The sequence below is a fragment of the Lampetra planeri genome, chromosome 49 (genome assembly GCF_965212315.1).
Source record: "Lampetra planeri chromosome 49, kcLamPlan1.2.h2, whole genome shotgun sequence".
NCBI classification, from domain to species: Eukaryota; Metazoa; Chordata; class Hyperoartia; order Petromyzontiformes; family Petromyzontidae; genus Lampetra; species Lampetra planeri.
The window spans coordinates 3730693-3747391 of NC_136155.1; the positions used below are offsets into that span (position 1 = coordinate 3730693).

General features: G+C 53.4%; 1 protein-coding gene across 1 annotated transcript in view; it reads right to left on the reverse strand.

Annotated features, from left to right (window-relative positions):
• The window catches only part of LOC144734048 (sulfhydryl oxidase 2-like), a 31343-nt gene that overhangs the window by 4832 nt on the left and 9812 nt on the right, over positions 1 to 16699 (reverse strand). Inside the window, exons 2-11 of the mRNA XM_078616097.1 lie at positions 12270 to 12370; positions 11735 to 11783; positions 10245 to 10335; positions 9157 to 9262; positions 7672 to 7820; positions 6308 to 6460; positions 4877 to 5006; positions 4026 to 4148; positions 3214 to 3358; positions 543 to 728 (exon numbers count right to left, since the gene is read on the reverse strand). Coding sequence (XP_078472223.1) covers positions 543 to 728; positions 3214 to 3358; positions 4026 to 4148; positions 4877 to 5006; positions 6308 to 6460; positions 7672 to 7820; positions 9157 to 9262; positions 10245 to 10335; positions 11735 to 11783; positions 12270 to 12370 — 1233 coding nt within the window. The remainder of the gene's footprint in view (positions 1 to 542; positions 729 to 3213; positions 3359 to 4025; positions 4149 to 4876; positions 5007 to 6307; positions 6461 to 7671; positions 7821 to 9156; positions 9263 to 10244; positions 10336 to 11734; positions 11784 to 12269; positions 12371 to 16699) is intronic.

Here is a 16699-nt window from a genome sequence, read left to right on the forward strand (position 1 = left end):
AATCACGTTGCGATGAACGTTGAAGGAAACAGCAGCACCAGGGCGGAGGCCGAGAGGCAGGCCTAGAAAGTGGTGGTTCGAAGTGGTGAGCCAGGAATATGAAGGAATGTGGAGTGGACGAGGAGATGATGTCACCAGCTCGGCGATGAGCGCAGTAAGCAGACGAGCAAGGCAAGAACGCTACTTGATTTGGGGAGGAAAAAAAACTATTCCAGAATGCCAAGCAAGGAAGAAAATAAGATGATCGTGAGCTAGATTTGAAGCTTTCGTGACTGCAAGGATTCATATTATTGGGTTTTTTCGGTAAAGTCACGTAGGTAAAAAAAATTTAAATTAGTAAAATGAAAATAGAATAAAATAAAAATCACGACGTTTCGGAGGTAACACAAAAGCTTCCGTCTTCAGGTGGAACCGTCACAGCCCGACAGCTGTATCAAGTATTTTCATTTTACTAATTTTAATTTTTTACCTACGTGACTTTACCGAAAAAACCCAAGAATATGATCGTGAGCTTTAGGCGTCTCTACGCAATCTCGTCGCACCTGCCAGCCGGCGGTTGGCCTGGTTGTGCCGAGCCCACAGCCAGACGACGGCTTCGTCCCAGCTCTTGACGGAGCGCGCCACGCCGCGCGCCATCAGCTCGAAGTGCACGGCGCACTCCCGGCAGCCGAAGAACTCGCGCACGTACGCACGCATGGCGCTCAGCACCGTCACGGGGCCCCACGGCTCTGCGGCAACGCGCACGCGCGGAAACACACAGACATGCAACAAAGACAAAGATCCACCGTGTAGCCTGAACAGACCGTTGGGGCAAGTGCCGTTATAGCGAGTAGCGCCTGTGAAGGCCGGCACGGCACACGAGGGGGTGGGGGTGGCCAACACCACGCCCGGCCGCCTTTGTCTCCCCTGTGGCGATGTTTACGCATCGCACCAGGTACTCATTTGAGGTCGAGTCGACCTAGGAGAGGCCCATGACCGGTTCAGATAATCGTCAATGGGTGTTGGCCGTGAGCAGGAATCGAACTCAGGCTGCCGGGTTAGTAGTGCAGCGTAGCGCTAACCGCTACACCACCGCTCTCCACCGCAGCACACACACATCACACGCGCGTGGTAACAACAAGACGCCAAAGGGGATGAGAGACTGTCGTTGCCGGTTGGAGTTGCGGCAAAGTGGTTTCACGCACCGCGCTTATAGAACGCCCGAGAGGCCACCGAGGTTCGAATCGCGGCCCAGAAGCCGACAGCGTTGGCGAGCGACAGCTAGACAAACCCCCGTTCACTCACACAGGAGAAAGTACAATCTTGTTATTTAGCTGGATGAAGGCCTCTCTCAAGGGCCGTACTATCCAATACGGCCATGGAGTAGGCACTGTGCCTCGGGCCTACGAAAATAATTTAACCACTTTTTTTTTGTACGATACAAACTGTAACCAAGATATCGTGAATAAATATTTTTATAGCAGGGATAGGCACAGTGCATATACAGTCATGTAAAAAAAAAATTCATTGCAAAATTATCAAGTAAACATCATCAAGTGGAGTTTTTCCACACAATCTCATTCTCGATAGAGAGCGGTGCAAGGCAACACAACAAGGTGGCTTTGTCGTGTCCTACGGTTGGTCGATCTGTCCAGCGGCTGGACCAAGTACCGCGTGAAGCAAGCAGCGGGGTGACAGCGGCGGTAACCGTGACATGGGGGCAGTAGCGGTCCCAACTCTGGAGAGTTACCACTGAAGGCCTACGAAACACAAGTGCCTAGGGCCTACAAGAAACTTCATGCGGCCCTGCCACTCCCCATGCCCTATTGGTCAAGGGGGACTGCTCAACCAGACTCCATCCGCACCGATTCTCGTGCCGGGTTGATGAAAAGATAAAGGGGGGAGGATGTCATTTTACCGCAGGCACTGGAATCGGACTGGGGTTTGGCCGGGTTTGTAAGCGCTGTGGGGGTGAACTGCGATGGACTGCACCGTACGTCGAGTTAAAACAGATTAAGTGGTGGTGGTGGTGGTGGCGGCGATGCACGCCTATAATCCAGCACTGGAGGAGAGTTGGTGGATCGCCGCACAAATGTTGCCAAACTCCATTCCCCGTGGGCTTCCCAGGAGAAGGCAGTACAGCAAAAATGTTTCGTCGGCATGGGATAGAGCGTTTCTCTCTCGCACCCATCGGGTTTTCTCTGGTTTCCTTGCAAGAGGAAAAAAATAAACGAAATGATTGACCGTTAACGACTTTCATGTGAGAATGAGGAGCGCAGAGCTTGGGCAATTTGTTGGTAGTGCCGGCAGAAGTCGTAAACGGGTTTTGATTCCTTACTCGTACCCGGCCGCACCAGGGTAGCAAACGGATACCCGTACCCTACCCGATACCCGGCTACCCGTACCCGGCCGGGTATCAGGTAAGATACGGGTACAGGTACCCGATTGCGACCTCTGGGATGAAGCCATGTTGCAGGCGCGGGTGGGTTGATTCTAGGAACTTGAATTGTGAGAAGAGACAAGACGTTGGGAAATGAGTGACAAACGGTGACTCACCAGTGACTCACGGCCTACCCGTACCCGTACCCGTACCCGGCCGCACCAGGGTCGCAAACGGCTACCCGTACCCGGCCGGGTACGGGTAGCCGGGTATCGGGTAGGGTACGGGTATCGGGTACCCGGTTGCGACCTCCGAGTGCCGGCTCAACGTCACGTAGCTTCTGTCTCACGCCTTCCAAGTCGCTCGCTCTCTCTCCGTGAGAGGCACAATACTGTGCCAAGGCGCAGCAGCGGCGAGATGTCAACTCCCTCGCCTGGTATACAGGAGGTCGTGGGTTCGATCTCGACCTAGACACCTGCTGTTTATTTGGAGTTTGCGTGTCTCTCTCTCTCATCATCATCACGGTGGCGAGGAGATGTTAACTAGCTCGCCTGACGCTGCTTGCTATATATTTGGAGTTTTGGGGTGTCTCTCTCTCTCCCCGTGGTCGTGTGGATTTTTATCCTGGTCCTCTGGTTTTACCCTCCACGTTTAGAATCAACGTCATGCACTTAAGAGTATATGCCTGCTATACATTTCCACGCGATAATGATAAGCCACTTCGTCGAATTATCGTTTGTGGCCAGGTGGCTTCTGAAAAAGTACTACGTAGCCTCGGTGGGCTTAAACCTGGAAAAATACAAATATTTAGATTTTCTTTGACCAGTTGGCACTGTTATTATTGTTGCTGTTACCTGGCAGCTGGTCTTGGAGCCTGGCAGCCTCCACCGTGAGCACGTGGAAGAGGGTCCACATTGAGCAGGGGTAGCCACGGAGGTGGGGGTGGCTGCCCTGACAGCCCACCCACTGCACCCCCTCGGGCAGCCACACTCCTGGGATCTGGTGGAAAATCGTGCAGAGAAGGGGCGGAGCAGGGGGGGGCGGAGGGGGGCAGAGGGGGGGAGAGGTCGGCATTTGCCATGGGGGCGGGGGTCTGTGCAGTCTAGGAGGGCAACCGTTGAATCCCGGATGGGTTCCCACAACGTTGTATAGACTGGTGAGTGGTGGTGGTGGAGAGGCTCGAGTGGTGAGTGGCAACATCACTGCATCCATAAGATGGGCCCCTGCCCACTTGTTTTTTGCTCATGGAAACACGCAATGAGGCATCGGTGCTCAACTCCCATTTACAACCTGGCAGGGCAGAGCCAGTGGCAGAAATTCCACGTTCCTCGAGCGAGGACGAGTCCTCTCCGTAAGACAGAACCAACCAAATGTTGACTCCCCTACTAAGGTGACCTTCATCATGAGCTTCGACCCCAGAGGGATGATTGGGCTGAGTCAATCAGCCAGGAGGTGTCAAAGTGGACATCATAACAACAACAACCACCACCACTCGCCACCAAGTGGCGGTGTGACGTCACCACGGCACCTGCGTCAGGCTACGTATACTGGAAGGCCGTTACCCGCTGGCAGAAGGTCACGGGACAGACCCACAGGTGACGTGGGTTGACCGACCGAGCTCGCAAATCCTTGAAGGAACCCGAGACACGCGAGAGCAAACGCGCACCTTCATCTCGTTGTTGACGACGTCGCGTACGGCGTCGTACGGGAGCCGCTTGAACGGCAGCTTCTCCAGCCACTCGTGCAGCGTCTCCAGCAGCTTGCGCACCGCCGGCCTCCCAGGGAACAGCTGCACGAGCCACAGCATCGTGGGTCATTTAAACAAGAGAGTTGCAGCACGCCACACAACAGGGTGTCGTCACATTTCCCGGGGGGGGGGAGAGGGGGACAGTCCTGACCAGAGGTCGCCATCGGGTACCCGATACCCGTACCCTACCCGATACCCGGGTACCCGTACCCAGCCGGGTGCGGGTACCCGTTTGCGACCCTGGTGCGGCCGGGTACGGGTAGGCCGTGAGTCACTGGTGAGTAACCGTTTGTCACTCATTTCACAACGTCTTGTCTCTTCTCACAATTCAAGTTCCTAGAATCAACCCACCCGCGCCTGCAACATGGCTTCATCCCAGAGGTCGCAATCGGGTACCCGTACGAGGGTGGGGAGGGGTGGGGCTGGGTGGGGAGGGGCTGGGTGTGGAGGGGCTGGGTGGGGAGGGGCTGGTCACCCCGTGGTGCCCTTATAAAACTCAACGTTTAACCTACTCACACCGGCTTGTGCCCGCCCTCACAGTCGGGCATATTTGCGGAATACACCACGCCGCCGTTGACCCTGGCCATTGACCGAGCAGCCCAACGTTCCTACCAGCTCCCTCCGCAGGAATGTGTTTATCATGTTACAGTGTATTATCCGATTTCTTTCCCATAAAAACGATAGCCCCGTATAAGTGTTAACATAGTTTTTAAGCAGCACCCTGTACGAGTCCACACGATGTACGCGGGAGGGCCAGTCCGGCTCGTCACCTTGGCCAGCACGTGCGCGTAATCCTTCAGGGCGCTGAGGGCACTGCCCTCCAGGATGCGGTGATTGGCCACCTCGATGCGCAGAGAGTAGTGCAGCGCCGACTCCAGGTCGGACATGTACACCAATGAGCTGTTCCCACACACACACAAAGACAAAGAACCACGCCGCCCATATAGCCTTTAAACAGACTGTTGGGGAAAGTGCTGTTAAACTGGTAGGAACCACCTGGTTCCACCAGCCCACAGGGGATTATTGTGTCCGTCCGTCGTGCATCCAAAAATGGGAGGGGTCGGGGCTGGGTGGAGAGGGGAGGGTGGGAAGGGGCTGGGTGGGGAGGGTGGGGAGGGGCTGGGTGGGGAGGGTGGGGAGGGGCTGGGTGGGGCTGGATGGATAGGGGCTGGTCACCCCGTGGTGCCCTTATAAAACTCAACGTTTAACCTACTCAAGCCGGCTTGTGCCCGCCCTCACAGTCGGCCATATTTGCGGAATACACCACGCAGCTGTTGACCCTGGCCATTGACCGAGCAACCCAACGTTACTACCAGCTCCCTCCGCAGGAATGTGTTGTTTAGCGAGCACCTATGAAGGCTGGCACAGAGCACCTACGATCGGGTGGGTGACCAGCACCCACCACGCCCCGGCTGCCTTCATTTCCCCGGTGGTGATGTTTAGACGATCGCACCAGGTACTCGCTTGAGGCCGAGTCAACTATAGGGGTTAGCCCAGCACCTTATTCTTTGGGTCTTTCGGTAAAGTCACGTAAGATAGGTTCAAAGAAAATAACAAAAAACTACGACGTTTCGATAGCAACATCAGGAAAAGGGGGTTAGCTTCTAAAGGCAAACTGTTTATAAAGGTTTCAAATGGGCGTAGCCCAAATGTCAGCAGCATGGGTGGGGCACCCAATGTTAATGTAAGTGATGGGCAGCGACCTTGATGGTGGTGGGTTTCCACCAATTAAAGGGCTGCAGGTAACAATTAGCATGTCAATGTAAGATTGGCGAGCGGTTCCATGGCGAGCGTGCTGAGGTGGCTATGTTAATGTGAAAGATGAGCATGTCAAGTTTTCACTTCAAGTTTCATTTATTAGGTATAGCCCTGCGAGCCATTCGGCTCTTAAATCGGGGCAACCGCAACAAACAACAAAACAAAAACATGAACAAGAAAACATCTTAAAGTGACTATGTGCAAACAGAAAATCCAAGAAAAATATTGCAGAAAAAGCACCGTAAACCAACACTGTGTGCAAAAATCCCAGTGGGATGCAAGTCAAACAACAACAACAACCACAAGACAACTTAGATGTAAGACCACAGAGCCACCGCCGCGTAGGGATCGGCGTGCGGAGGTGGCTGTGTTGGTGGTGTGAGAAATTGAACCTGTACGTGGCAAAACCGCTGTGCAGACCACGCTCCGGGCTCGAGGCAAACCTGTTAAATTCTCTCCAGGGGGTCTGCTCGGGATCTGCCTCCAGTCGTCCCTGCGACTTGGGGAGGAGCGTCTGGCTGGATTCGTGCGTGCTGCGTTGCACCCCAAGCAGCTGCCGCAGCGCGTAGGTGTAGAACGTCCGGACCTGGTACGCCCTGCAGAGAGACGCAGGCAACAAAAATACCAACCCATCAGCATCGTGTACCCCGAGAAAACTGTCGGGGGCAAGTGATGTTAACTACCTCGCCTGGTGTACAGGAGGTCGTGGATTCGATCCCGACCCTGACGCCTGCTGTATGTTTGGAGTTTGCGTGTCTCTCTCATCATCATCACCACAGTGGCTAGGAGAAGTTAACTACTTCGCCTGGTATACAGGAGGTCGTGGGTTCGGTCCCGACCCAGACATCTGCTGTATATTTGGAGTTTGCGTATCTCTCACCACATGGTCATCTGCGATTTTCCCTCCACATTTAGAAACATGCATTTCGAGTAATTGGCTGCAATAAATCTCCACATGATGATAAGCCATTTCGTTGGCTACATAGCTCAGTGAGCCTGACCTGGCAAGATGAATATAGTATGTATAGTATATAGTATGGATGTTGAACTTATTTCGCACCGTACGTAGCCAACCGTGCTAATACGTATACATGCATACATACTTTGCAATGACAGAACTCGCTGTGTGTGGGTGTGCGCGCGAATAAACATCCATCGTATCCACCAAGCACCGGCCCTTCAAATAAACACCACGGGGCAGATGACATCGCAGCGATTCTACGACCGAACGTCCAAAACTATGAAAAAAAAATAGTTGAGGTTAGTTTTCTAGGCATTAGCGGGCACCTATGAAGACCAACGCGGCACATGACGGAGGTGGTTGGCGAGCCCGGAGCCCGGCTTCCTTCCGTCTCTACGCCCTCACCCTTTGGTCTACACCAGGTGAACTGTACGTATGTCGTACAGCCCTAGAAATGTGGATGTTCTGCCTCATCCGTTTTTTTTCTATACTATCCGAGACACCCCTTGCTCCGTTACCCTCCCCCCCCCACCACCCCCAGATGAACGAGAGTTAACCGAGATTCAAAGGTCTCCCGTAGAAAATCCCTCGACAAACCGTAATTTACTCCGGCCGACTTCCACCGACCGTTCCATGCCGTGCACTTGCATGCTTGCGTGTCTGTGTGTCTGCGTACGTGTCTGTGTGTCTGCGTACGTGTCTGCGTACGTGTCTGCGTACGTGTCTGCGTGCGTGTCTGCGTGCGTGTCTGCGTGCGTGTCTGCGTGCGTGTCTGCGTGCGTGTCTGCGTGCGTGCGTGCATGCGTGCATGCGTGCATGTGCCTGCGCCGTAGCTGCGATGCTCACACTACAAGCCGCTCCCACCCGCCCTCTCCGCGGATGAGGATGCACGAGGGGAGGTCGGTGACGCTGAAGCGCTGAACCAGGCCGGGTTCCCGGGACGCGCGAACTCGCCGCACCACCAGCGGCCTGTAGCCAAACATATCCAGCACCACCTGGGAGAGCACAGAGACATGTAGCCTTTAACGGACTGTTGCAGGCAAGGCGGTTTGCTTACCTTACCTATACTTAGCACGCCTATCGTGTTTTTGTATTGTTTGTTGTTGTAGCGTTCTAACCCCGTGCCCCTACTGGACGTGTGTGAAAAAGAGCTTTATAACTCATCGGATTCCTCCAGTACAAATACAGATTCTGATTACAATTAAGGCTGGCGCGGCAGACTAGGGAGCAGGGTGGCCAGCACCACGCCCGATGCTGAACTTCCTTCGCAACGTATGTAGCCAACCGTTTGTCTATCGAGTGCCGATGTGTTCATGCCCCATCATGTACCTATACAACAAGGCTGAAGGTGCTCATTTAAGAAAGCGACAAAGAAGGGGAAGCCTCAGGGCTTGGTGTGATATCACTCGCCACTGGCGTTAGCTGTGGCGAGTGGGGGTCTGTTGGGTTAATAGTGTTAGAAGCTAACCACTGTGCCATCGCCAAATTTGACGGATTAGTCGCATCAAATTTGGCTACACCGCAGCAGCACATTTGAATGGTTTAAATGCCATTCAAATATTAACTAAACAAACTTTTTATTTTTTTTATTTTGCCAGGTAAGGCCCACTGAGCTACGTAGCGTTTTTTCAGAAGCGGCCTGGGCCGAAAATGATAGCCCAACGTAGCGGCATCACGTGGAAGATGTATAGCAGCCAAATTACTCTAAAATCCTTCAATGAAAATTCTTAAACAGAATCAGAATATTTATTTATACAGCTGCCCAGTCGGGGGCGAGTAAGAACGTTACAACAACAAACAGCACAAAAACACGACGGTAGTGCTGTACAATAAAGGTAAATAAATCACCCAAACGCACACAAATAAAACTAAACCATCCCCCCATCCTACCAGGCAAAGCTCACTGAGGCATTCACTTATTTTTCAGAAGCGACATCAACAAAGTGACTCATCATTTGGACATCATAGCACCAAAATAATCTAAATAATCTCAATGCATATTTCGAAATGTGGAGGGAAAAACCGGAGGACCCGGGAGGAAAAAAATCCACACGACCACTGGCAGGAGAGAGACACGCAAACTCCAAATATACAGCAGGATCGAACCCACGACCTCCTGTATACCAGGTGAGGTAATGGACATTGGCAGTCGAACGAATGCACGTTCAAATGCAATGGTGAACAAATGAATAAACGAACCCCCCCCAACCTCCTGCATTCCACGGAAGAGGACGCAGCACAGGTGTCAAGAGCTGTACACAATTGCGCTCGTGTTGGCAACCACGACCGGGACAACGGAGGCTGGGGTTAGGCGCGCGCCCCTGGACCTACCTCCCTGCCCACGTAGGAGGTGTCGTCTTCGAAGACCAGCGCCAGGTAGCCACCCGCCAGGGGTCCCCCTTCCATCCCCTTCAGCAGGGAATCCACCTCGGCCTCGCTGCTCACACAAAACAAGCGGCGGTGATGTCCCTCCCCGCAGAGCGAGGCAGAGCGCCGGGACAATCGAAAGAGGTTCGTCGCCGATGTTGTGCCACGAGTGGAAATGGAACTTGCGCCGCTGGCTTCAAAGCGCGGCGAGCAAAAACCGCTACACTGTCGCTCCCCAATATGCAAAGACAAAGATCCACCACCCGCCCCCCGTATAGTCCGAGCAGACTGTTGGAGCAAGTGCTGTTAGCGAGCACCTATAAAGGCCGGAACGGCACACGAGGGGGTGGGTGGCCAGCACCACGCCCGGCCGCCTTTGTCTCCCCAGTGGCGATGTTTACGCACCGCCCCAGGTACTCATTTGAGGCCGAGTCGACCTAGGGGAAGCTCGGGACCGGTTCAGATAATTCTCACTGGTGCTGGCCGTGAGCGGGAATCGATTTCGGGTCGCCAGGTTCGTAGTGCAGTGCGCTAACCACAACACTATAGCTCCCAATACGCACACACACACACACGCACGCACAAATAATTGTACACGCACATTGGTGCACTCATCTTAGTGGTTTTTTGTTAAAAATTGTTTACGAACTTATATTACAATTGCTGTTTTGTCGGCATCGTGCTGCGATGAGACAGAAGACATTTCTGCTCGGAATTCATGAAGCTATCAAGTTCTAACAATAATAATAATGCTATTTATAAATTGACTTTCATCAAGGATCTCAAAGCACTGTACACGATACAGCAGCAGCCACTCTGCATGACAAAAATCTCAGTGAACTAAAAAACGAAGACATGGCTCACTTTTTTTTTTTTAAACCAAAAGCCTGCCCGGCCCTACACCATCGAAATGTGGAATTTCCATTCCTGACTCAGTGGTCAGGGTGGGGGTGGCGTGAACAGGAGATGAGCGCCAAACTCAAACGATCAATGTGTTTTTTGTCGTCGTTTTAAAAACGGAGCAGGGAATCCTCAGAGACTCTTAGACTCACTTGACGGCCGCGAGGGAAGGCCCGAACGCCTCCTGCTTCTCAAGGAAATCCACGAGCTTGCGTCGCAGCCCCGGGACGGTGCGCTCCCGCTCTGCGTGGCGACACAAAAACACACAGCGGGGTGTCGGTGTCCCCCCCCGCACCCCACCCCGTCCGCGTACGCTCCCTCTCTCACGGTCCGTCGGGGAGGCCACGCCACCTTTGTCTCCCCGCCCCCAGCTACAGCACCTGGTGCTCGTTTGAGGGCGGAAGGGCCCAGCATCCGGCCCAGATATCACTCGCCACGGAATGTCAGCCACGGCAGGGAATCGAACCTGGGCCTCGCGTGGCTGCGCAAACCGCAGCAGCACAGGTTCCCACACGGTGCATTGGCTTGTTTGGTCAATACTTCTTCTCAGGAGGGCGTCTATCTGGGTAGGAGCTCGCCCCGAGTACGCCTTTATCACCATAAACTCACACGTGGCAAAAGACCGTGGTAGGCAAATACGGAGCATGTATTGTTATGCTCACGGCACACGATAAAATCGCATCGTACACCCCGTTACCAATTTACACAAGTTGCACCGCCGCCCCACACTAGGCTTGCGGAGGCCCTCATCCAGCAGTGGAGCGATCGTGGCTGCCGCCAATGTTGACGATACGCGTTTCGTGCCGATGTAAGCGAACGGGACGGAGCCGTGCGAGAGAGACGATCGAAACTCAAAAGCAAACGGAGATGACCTTTTTTTTTTAAATCACTCGTGGTCATCGCGGAGAATGTAATAAGCGACAAACACAGAGCTCATCAGCCCGCATGGCAGAGGTCGCAAACGGGTTTTGATTCCTTACCCGTACCCGTACCTGGCCGCACCAGGGTCGCAAATGGGTACCCGTACCCGTATCCGGCCGGGTACGGGTACCCGTTCCCTACCCGTACCCTACCCGAAATGAGTGACAAACGGTTACTCACCAGTGACTCACGGCCTACCCGTACCCGTACCCGGCCGCACCAGGGTCGCAAACGGCTACCCGTACCTGGCCGGGTACGGGTAGCCGGGTATCGGGTACCCGGTTGCGACCTCTGCCGCATGGCCCTTCATAAACACAGGGGCATTCCTTCAAGCCAACCTGGACTTGTTGTGGACATCCAGTCGTAGAATCGCTGCGATGTCATCCCCCCGTCGCCTTTTAGTTGAAGTGCGGAGGATGGGAGGCCGATGGTGGCGGTTACGATGGATGTTCACTCACGCGCACGCGCGCAGTGCTCTCCTTGCCAAGTATGTAGGCATGCGTACGTGTTAGCACGGTTGGCTACGTACGGTGCGAAATAAGTTCAACACGCATGCTCTATGTATCTTACCAGGCAAGGCCTCACTGAGCTGCGTAGCTCTTTTTCACAAGCGGCCTGGCTATCACAAACGATAGCGCAACGAAGCGGCTCATCATCGTCATCACGTGGAAATATTATAACGGCCGAATAACTGGAAACGTGCGACGACGCGGACCCTCACCGGAGTGATCTTTACCGACGTCCGTGGTGTTGGAGAAGGGTGGGAAAAACTGGAAGGGAAAACGACATCAGAAAGAGCAACAACAACAAAAAATTACGACCACGTGAACAAACACCGCAGAGGCTTCACGGCAACAACGGATCGCGCGCTGGCATTGGGGTACGGCTGCGTGGCGTCGCTAAAAATTTAAAACCCCATGCCGCCGGCTCCACCGTCAAAATCAGAGCCACGGAAAGGTAGCTCTTGAATCTGGACTTAAACAGAGGGGAGGGAATCATCGGAGAGGTCGACCGAGATGGGGGGGGGGGGGGGAGTGGAGGGACGGTGAGAGTGGAGGGAGGATGAGAGTGGAGGGACGGTGGAGGGAGGAAGGATGAGGGGAGGGAGGGTGGAGAGAGGATGAGAGTGGAGAGAAAGGGAAGGGAGGGTGAGAGTGGAGGGACGATGAGAGTGGAGGGAGGGGGGGGTGCAGGGGAGGGAGGGAGTGAAGAGGGAGCGAGTGAGTGAGGAGGGAGGGGAGGGGGTGAGCGTTTACCCGAATGCTGGGGTAGTAGCGAACTTCGAACTCCTGGCAGGTTTTCTGGTTGGCTTGCTCGGCGCAATCAATGGCGCCGAGCATCACCGCCTGACGCCACTCTGCTCACGGCACCGGCAAAAAGAGAAAACACAACGGACCGCGTTCCGCGGAGGTGCGCAAGCGAATGCGCTCACGTCACGGCGCTGAGACTCCTCCGTCGAGCAGTCTCCGTTCGTCACCTTGCGCCGCGCGACGTCGAATCGTTCACCTGCGACGTCCACGGGTTGCGCGTGGGGGCATGGGGAGCGGCGTGGGGCACAGCGCTCGCTCACCCCCCAGTTCAATCCCCCCGGTGACGGCTAACATCGGCGGGCAAAGCGAGATTCCAACCGGTTTCTGGCTCACCCTCCCACCTCACCGGCCCAGTGATGCAACGCGCACTGACTGTCATGGTGAAGTATAGCCACCCTCCCCCCTTCCCATGGTATGTATTGATTGGAGGGGGGGGGGAGTGCAAAATACAGCGCTTAGGGTAACATTTGCAATGTGGGCCCCGCATTTTCAGGCCGACTGATCTCAATGCTACAGACGATTCCGCATCCTTCGTGACCGACACAAAACAAGGAAACGCCACTCTCGACGGGCAGAGCGTTAAACACCACGACAGGAACAACAATGAACCGGCGGAAAAAAAAACAACGACGACGAGCGGAGAGAACAATTCGTGGCAGAGCGACCGGCAGGAAACTGCCGAGCGGGAAAACAAAAAAAAACCTACTAAGCGGGCGGGGGGAGGGGGGGTTGTTAAGTTGTAGCAGCGGGGTGAACGTCGCCGCACGGAATTCCTGACTTTTTGAACACGGCTCGCTCGAGACGACAATGCAGGCTCGATTTGGAATCGTGGCTCCAGCAGAGGCGTCAGAGGGGGAAGAGATAAACAAAAAAAATCAGCCAAGGGGCGCCAAATTTCTGCCATGCTGAAATCGCAAATGCAACGGGATGGGGCTTGGAAAAAACACGCATCGTTTAAAGGGAGGAACACACGCCAGCTTCACTGGAATGCTCTTGCATCCACTGTTGATAAGAAAGTCAAATTATCAAAATTACTTACGAATGAGTTGGGTAGTTTTTTTGCAGGGTTTGTTTGGAACTAAATATCTACTCGCGCGTAAATGGTTTGGTGCTGCTGCTGCTGCTGCTGTGCTGGTATTGGTGCACACACGTTAGTCAATTATATAGTTGCCGATTGTAAAGTTTTGTTTCCTTTTGGGACCACGGCGTTGTTGATGAGCGTCGCGAGTTTGTTTCGTTTGTGCTCGTGCACCACTGCGCCAATGCAGCATCACGATTTTTGTTTGACGCGTGTAAGCGCATTGAACTTCTTTCGCGCTGTACATAGCCGACCGTGCTAATCGGAGGTGCGGCCTAAGGAAAACACACACACACTATACAGGGACTCCTCTACTTATGAACTTTCGAAGTACAAACTTTCAGAGATACAAACAAACCTGTCCCTATGTCCAGTTGCAGCCGTTCAAGAAGCTATTGCCTGTTACAAGTTTATTAATGACGAGAAGAAGAAGAAGACAGCAACTGTGCAGACATCTCTTGGTCAGTTTTTCAAAAGAGTAGAGAGGAAACCCAAGAACCAAAGGGAATTGGCATCTACATCTGCAGAACGTGAAGAACCAGTGGCATCTACGTCTGCAGAACGTGAAGAACAGCGGCATCAACATCTGCAGAACATAAAGAACCAGTGGAACCTACATCTGCAGAACGTGAAGAACCAGTGGCATCTACGTCTGCAGAACGTGAAGAACCAGTGGCATCTACATCTGCAGAACGTGAAGAACCAGTGGCATCTACATCTGCAGAACGTGAACCAGTGGCATCTACATCTGCAGAACGTGAAGAACCAGTGGCATCTACATCTGCAGAACGTGAAGAACCAGTGGCATCTACATCTGCAGAACGTGAAGAACCAGTGGCATCTACGTCTGCAGAACGTGAAAAACCAGTGGCATCTACATCTACAGAACGTGAAGAACCAGTGGCACCTACATCTGCAGAATGTGAAGAACCAGTGGCATTCTACGTCTGCAGAGCGTGAAGATGATACAACTTTTAAAGCCATTCACCGTGTTTAGTGTACACACCGTACAACACGTTTGGAATCGACAGGAGTAAAGTTGGACTCACGAACAAATCTCTGGAACCTAACTCGTTCATAAGTAGATATATATCTATATACACACAAACGTCTATGTATAGTGACGGTATTTATAACAGGTAAACATTACCTCACTGGGCACCATCGCAGCTGTGTGAACTACGCGCTCGGTTCTGGGTCAACCGAGTGTGAGAAATGCAGTCCCCCCCACCCCCCATGCCTCTCCAGCCACAAGCGTGGCCACGTAGAGGTTCACATTTTTTGTCCAAGCCGTCGAAAAAAGACGGTGGTTACCGTGTCGTCACACGGCGCTTCTGCGGCCGTCTGGAAAGTGTCTTCCTTCCGATATAAGGAAAGCCACTGGGAGCTATGGACTTTTGGATCAAGATTTAAAACTCACTTCTTTAGAACTGCTTCCGTTGTGTTCAGTCTGCCGTCCTTCCCCCTGCACCGATTCGCGCGGTTGGCTACGTACGTTGAGTAAAGAAGTTCACCGTACATACACATCAGCGGCTCCCCCCCCCACCCCCCCCCCCAAGGGTGGCGTGTTCTTGGGGGTTGTATACGCGTCAAACGATGTTCTGCGTCTCCACATATAAATTACACGTTTTTGCCGACACAGTTGTTTGTGTGTTTTTGTTCCGATTCCTATTTGCGTCATCGCTGTAACTTTATGTAACTTTATACAAGTTTGCTTTTGTCATTTCGATTACCCCGGGGGTCGCTCTTGCAAATGAGATTCCCATCCTGGTCTCTCTCGAGTCCTCACCTGGTTTAACTAAAAAGACTGAAACATGAAGCGAACGTTATGGTCCCAATCGGCCTATTGGCTCTCCAGACCAACATCATCCGGGCAGCTTTCGCTTAAGCGAGCTTCTGGATAATAAGCGAGGCGAATTGGTCATCTTCTCTCCTTCGTACGGCTGATGGAGAAGATGCAGAGCAACGACCACCATCACATTCAGGGGGAGTAGTGTATCATCATCATCATCGCTGTGACGTCTCCTTTGTATTTGCGGCCGATGTGCAAGGCAAATGGGCGAACAGGCTCGGCTGATAAAATATGATTTTACCCATAATGCTCAACAACATATACATGTATATAACACACTTAGGCAATCCACTGGGGCTCATGCTGCCATCTAATTTCCCCGGAGACTCCAAATGTAACCGCACCTTTATTTCGGGGCCAGTTTAGCCGCACGCACGGTAGCAGAAAGCCACTGAAAGACGCGGTTGACGCAGCGCAAGCCTCCAGATTTGGCCCCGACTGCGTCAACATTCCCGCTCCGAGCGAGGCAGGAATTTTTCGAGCCCTTTGGGCAAACACCGCCGCCCCTGTGCATTGATTCAGCGTCGTCGTCGCAGAATTTAGGTGCAAACCGCGAGACAACCTGATGCCTTTGGAGGCCATCCCGATGCTTTTTCGGGGTCGTGCCGCATGTCGTTTGGACCAATGCCCTCACCTTTTTCATCCACGTGCTGGGTGGGAGCTTCTTCAGCAACTGAACCACGAGAACCTTAAGCAGGAGCTGTCTTTGAGGCTTTTTTTTTTTACTCCGTAAAACACAGCCCGTTCTCCTATGACGGCCGCGAGTTTTCTCAACGTCAGTTGTGAGTGCGAAGGGACTGCTGGCTACGGGAGGTAATGACAGGGGAGTCAGTAGTGAGTGTGAAGGGACCGGTGGGTACGGGAGGTAATGACGGGGGAGTCAGTTGTGAGTGCGAAGGGACTGGTGGCTACGGGAAGTAATGACAGGGGAGTCAGTTGTGAGTGCGAAGGGACCGGTGGCTACGGGAGGTAATGACAGGGGAGTCAGTTGTGAGTGCGAAGGGACCGGTGGCTACGGGAGGTAATGACAGGGGTATCAGTTGTGAGTGTGAAGGGACCAGTGGCTACGGGAGGTAATGACAGGGGTATCAGTTGTGAGTGCGAAGGGACCGATGGCTACGGGAGGTAATGACAGGGGTATCAGTTGTGAGTGTGAAGGGACCGGTGGCTACGGGAGGTAATGACGGGGAAGTCAGTTGTGAGTGTGAAGGGACTGGTGGCTACGGGAATGTTCGAGAAGGGAGCGTGGTCATGCGACGGAAAAGGACGGTGGAGTCTGCCGGTGGAGCGAGCGTCCAGAGTCATCGAGAAGGTTCTGGAAGGGGGCGTGGCCTCGTGTTGGTATAAAGGGGGAGATCCGCGGGAGACTCGGGGCTGTTGCAGTGGGGGTCTCCGCTTGATGTTACGTGAACGTGTCTTCAATAAAGTGCCATCAAGAGAAGTGTG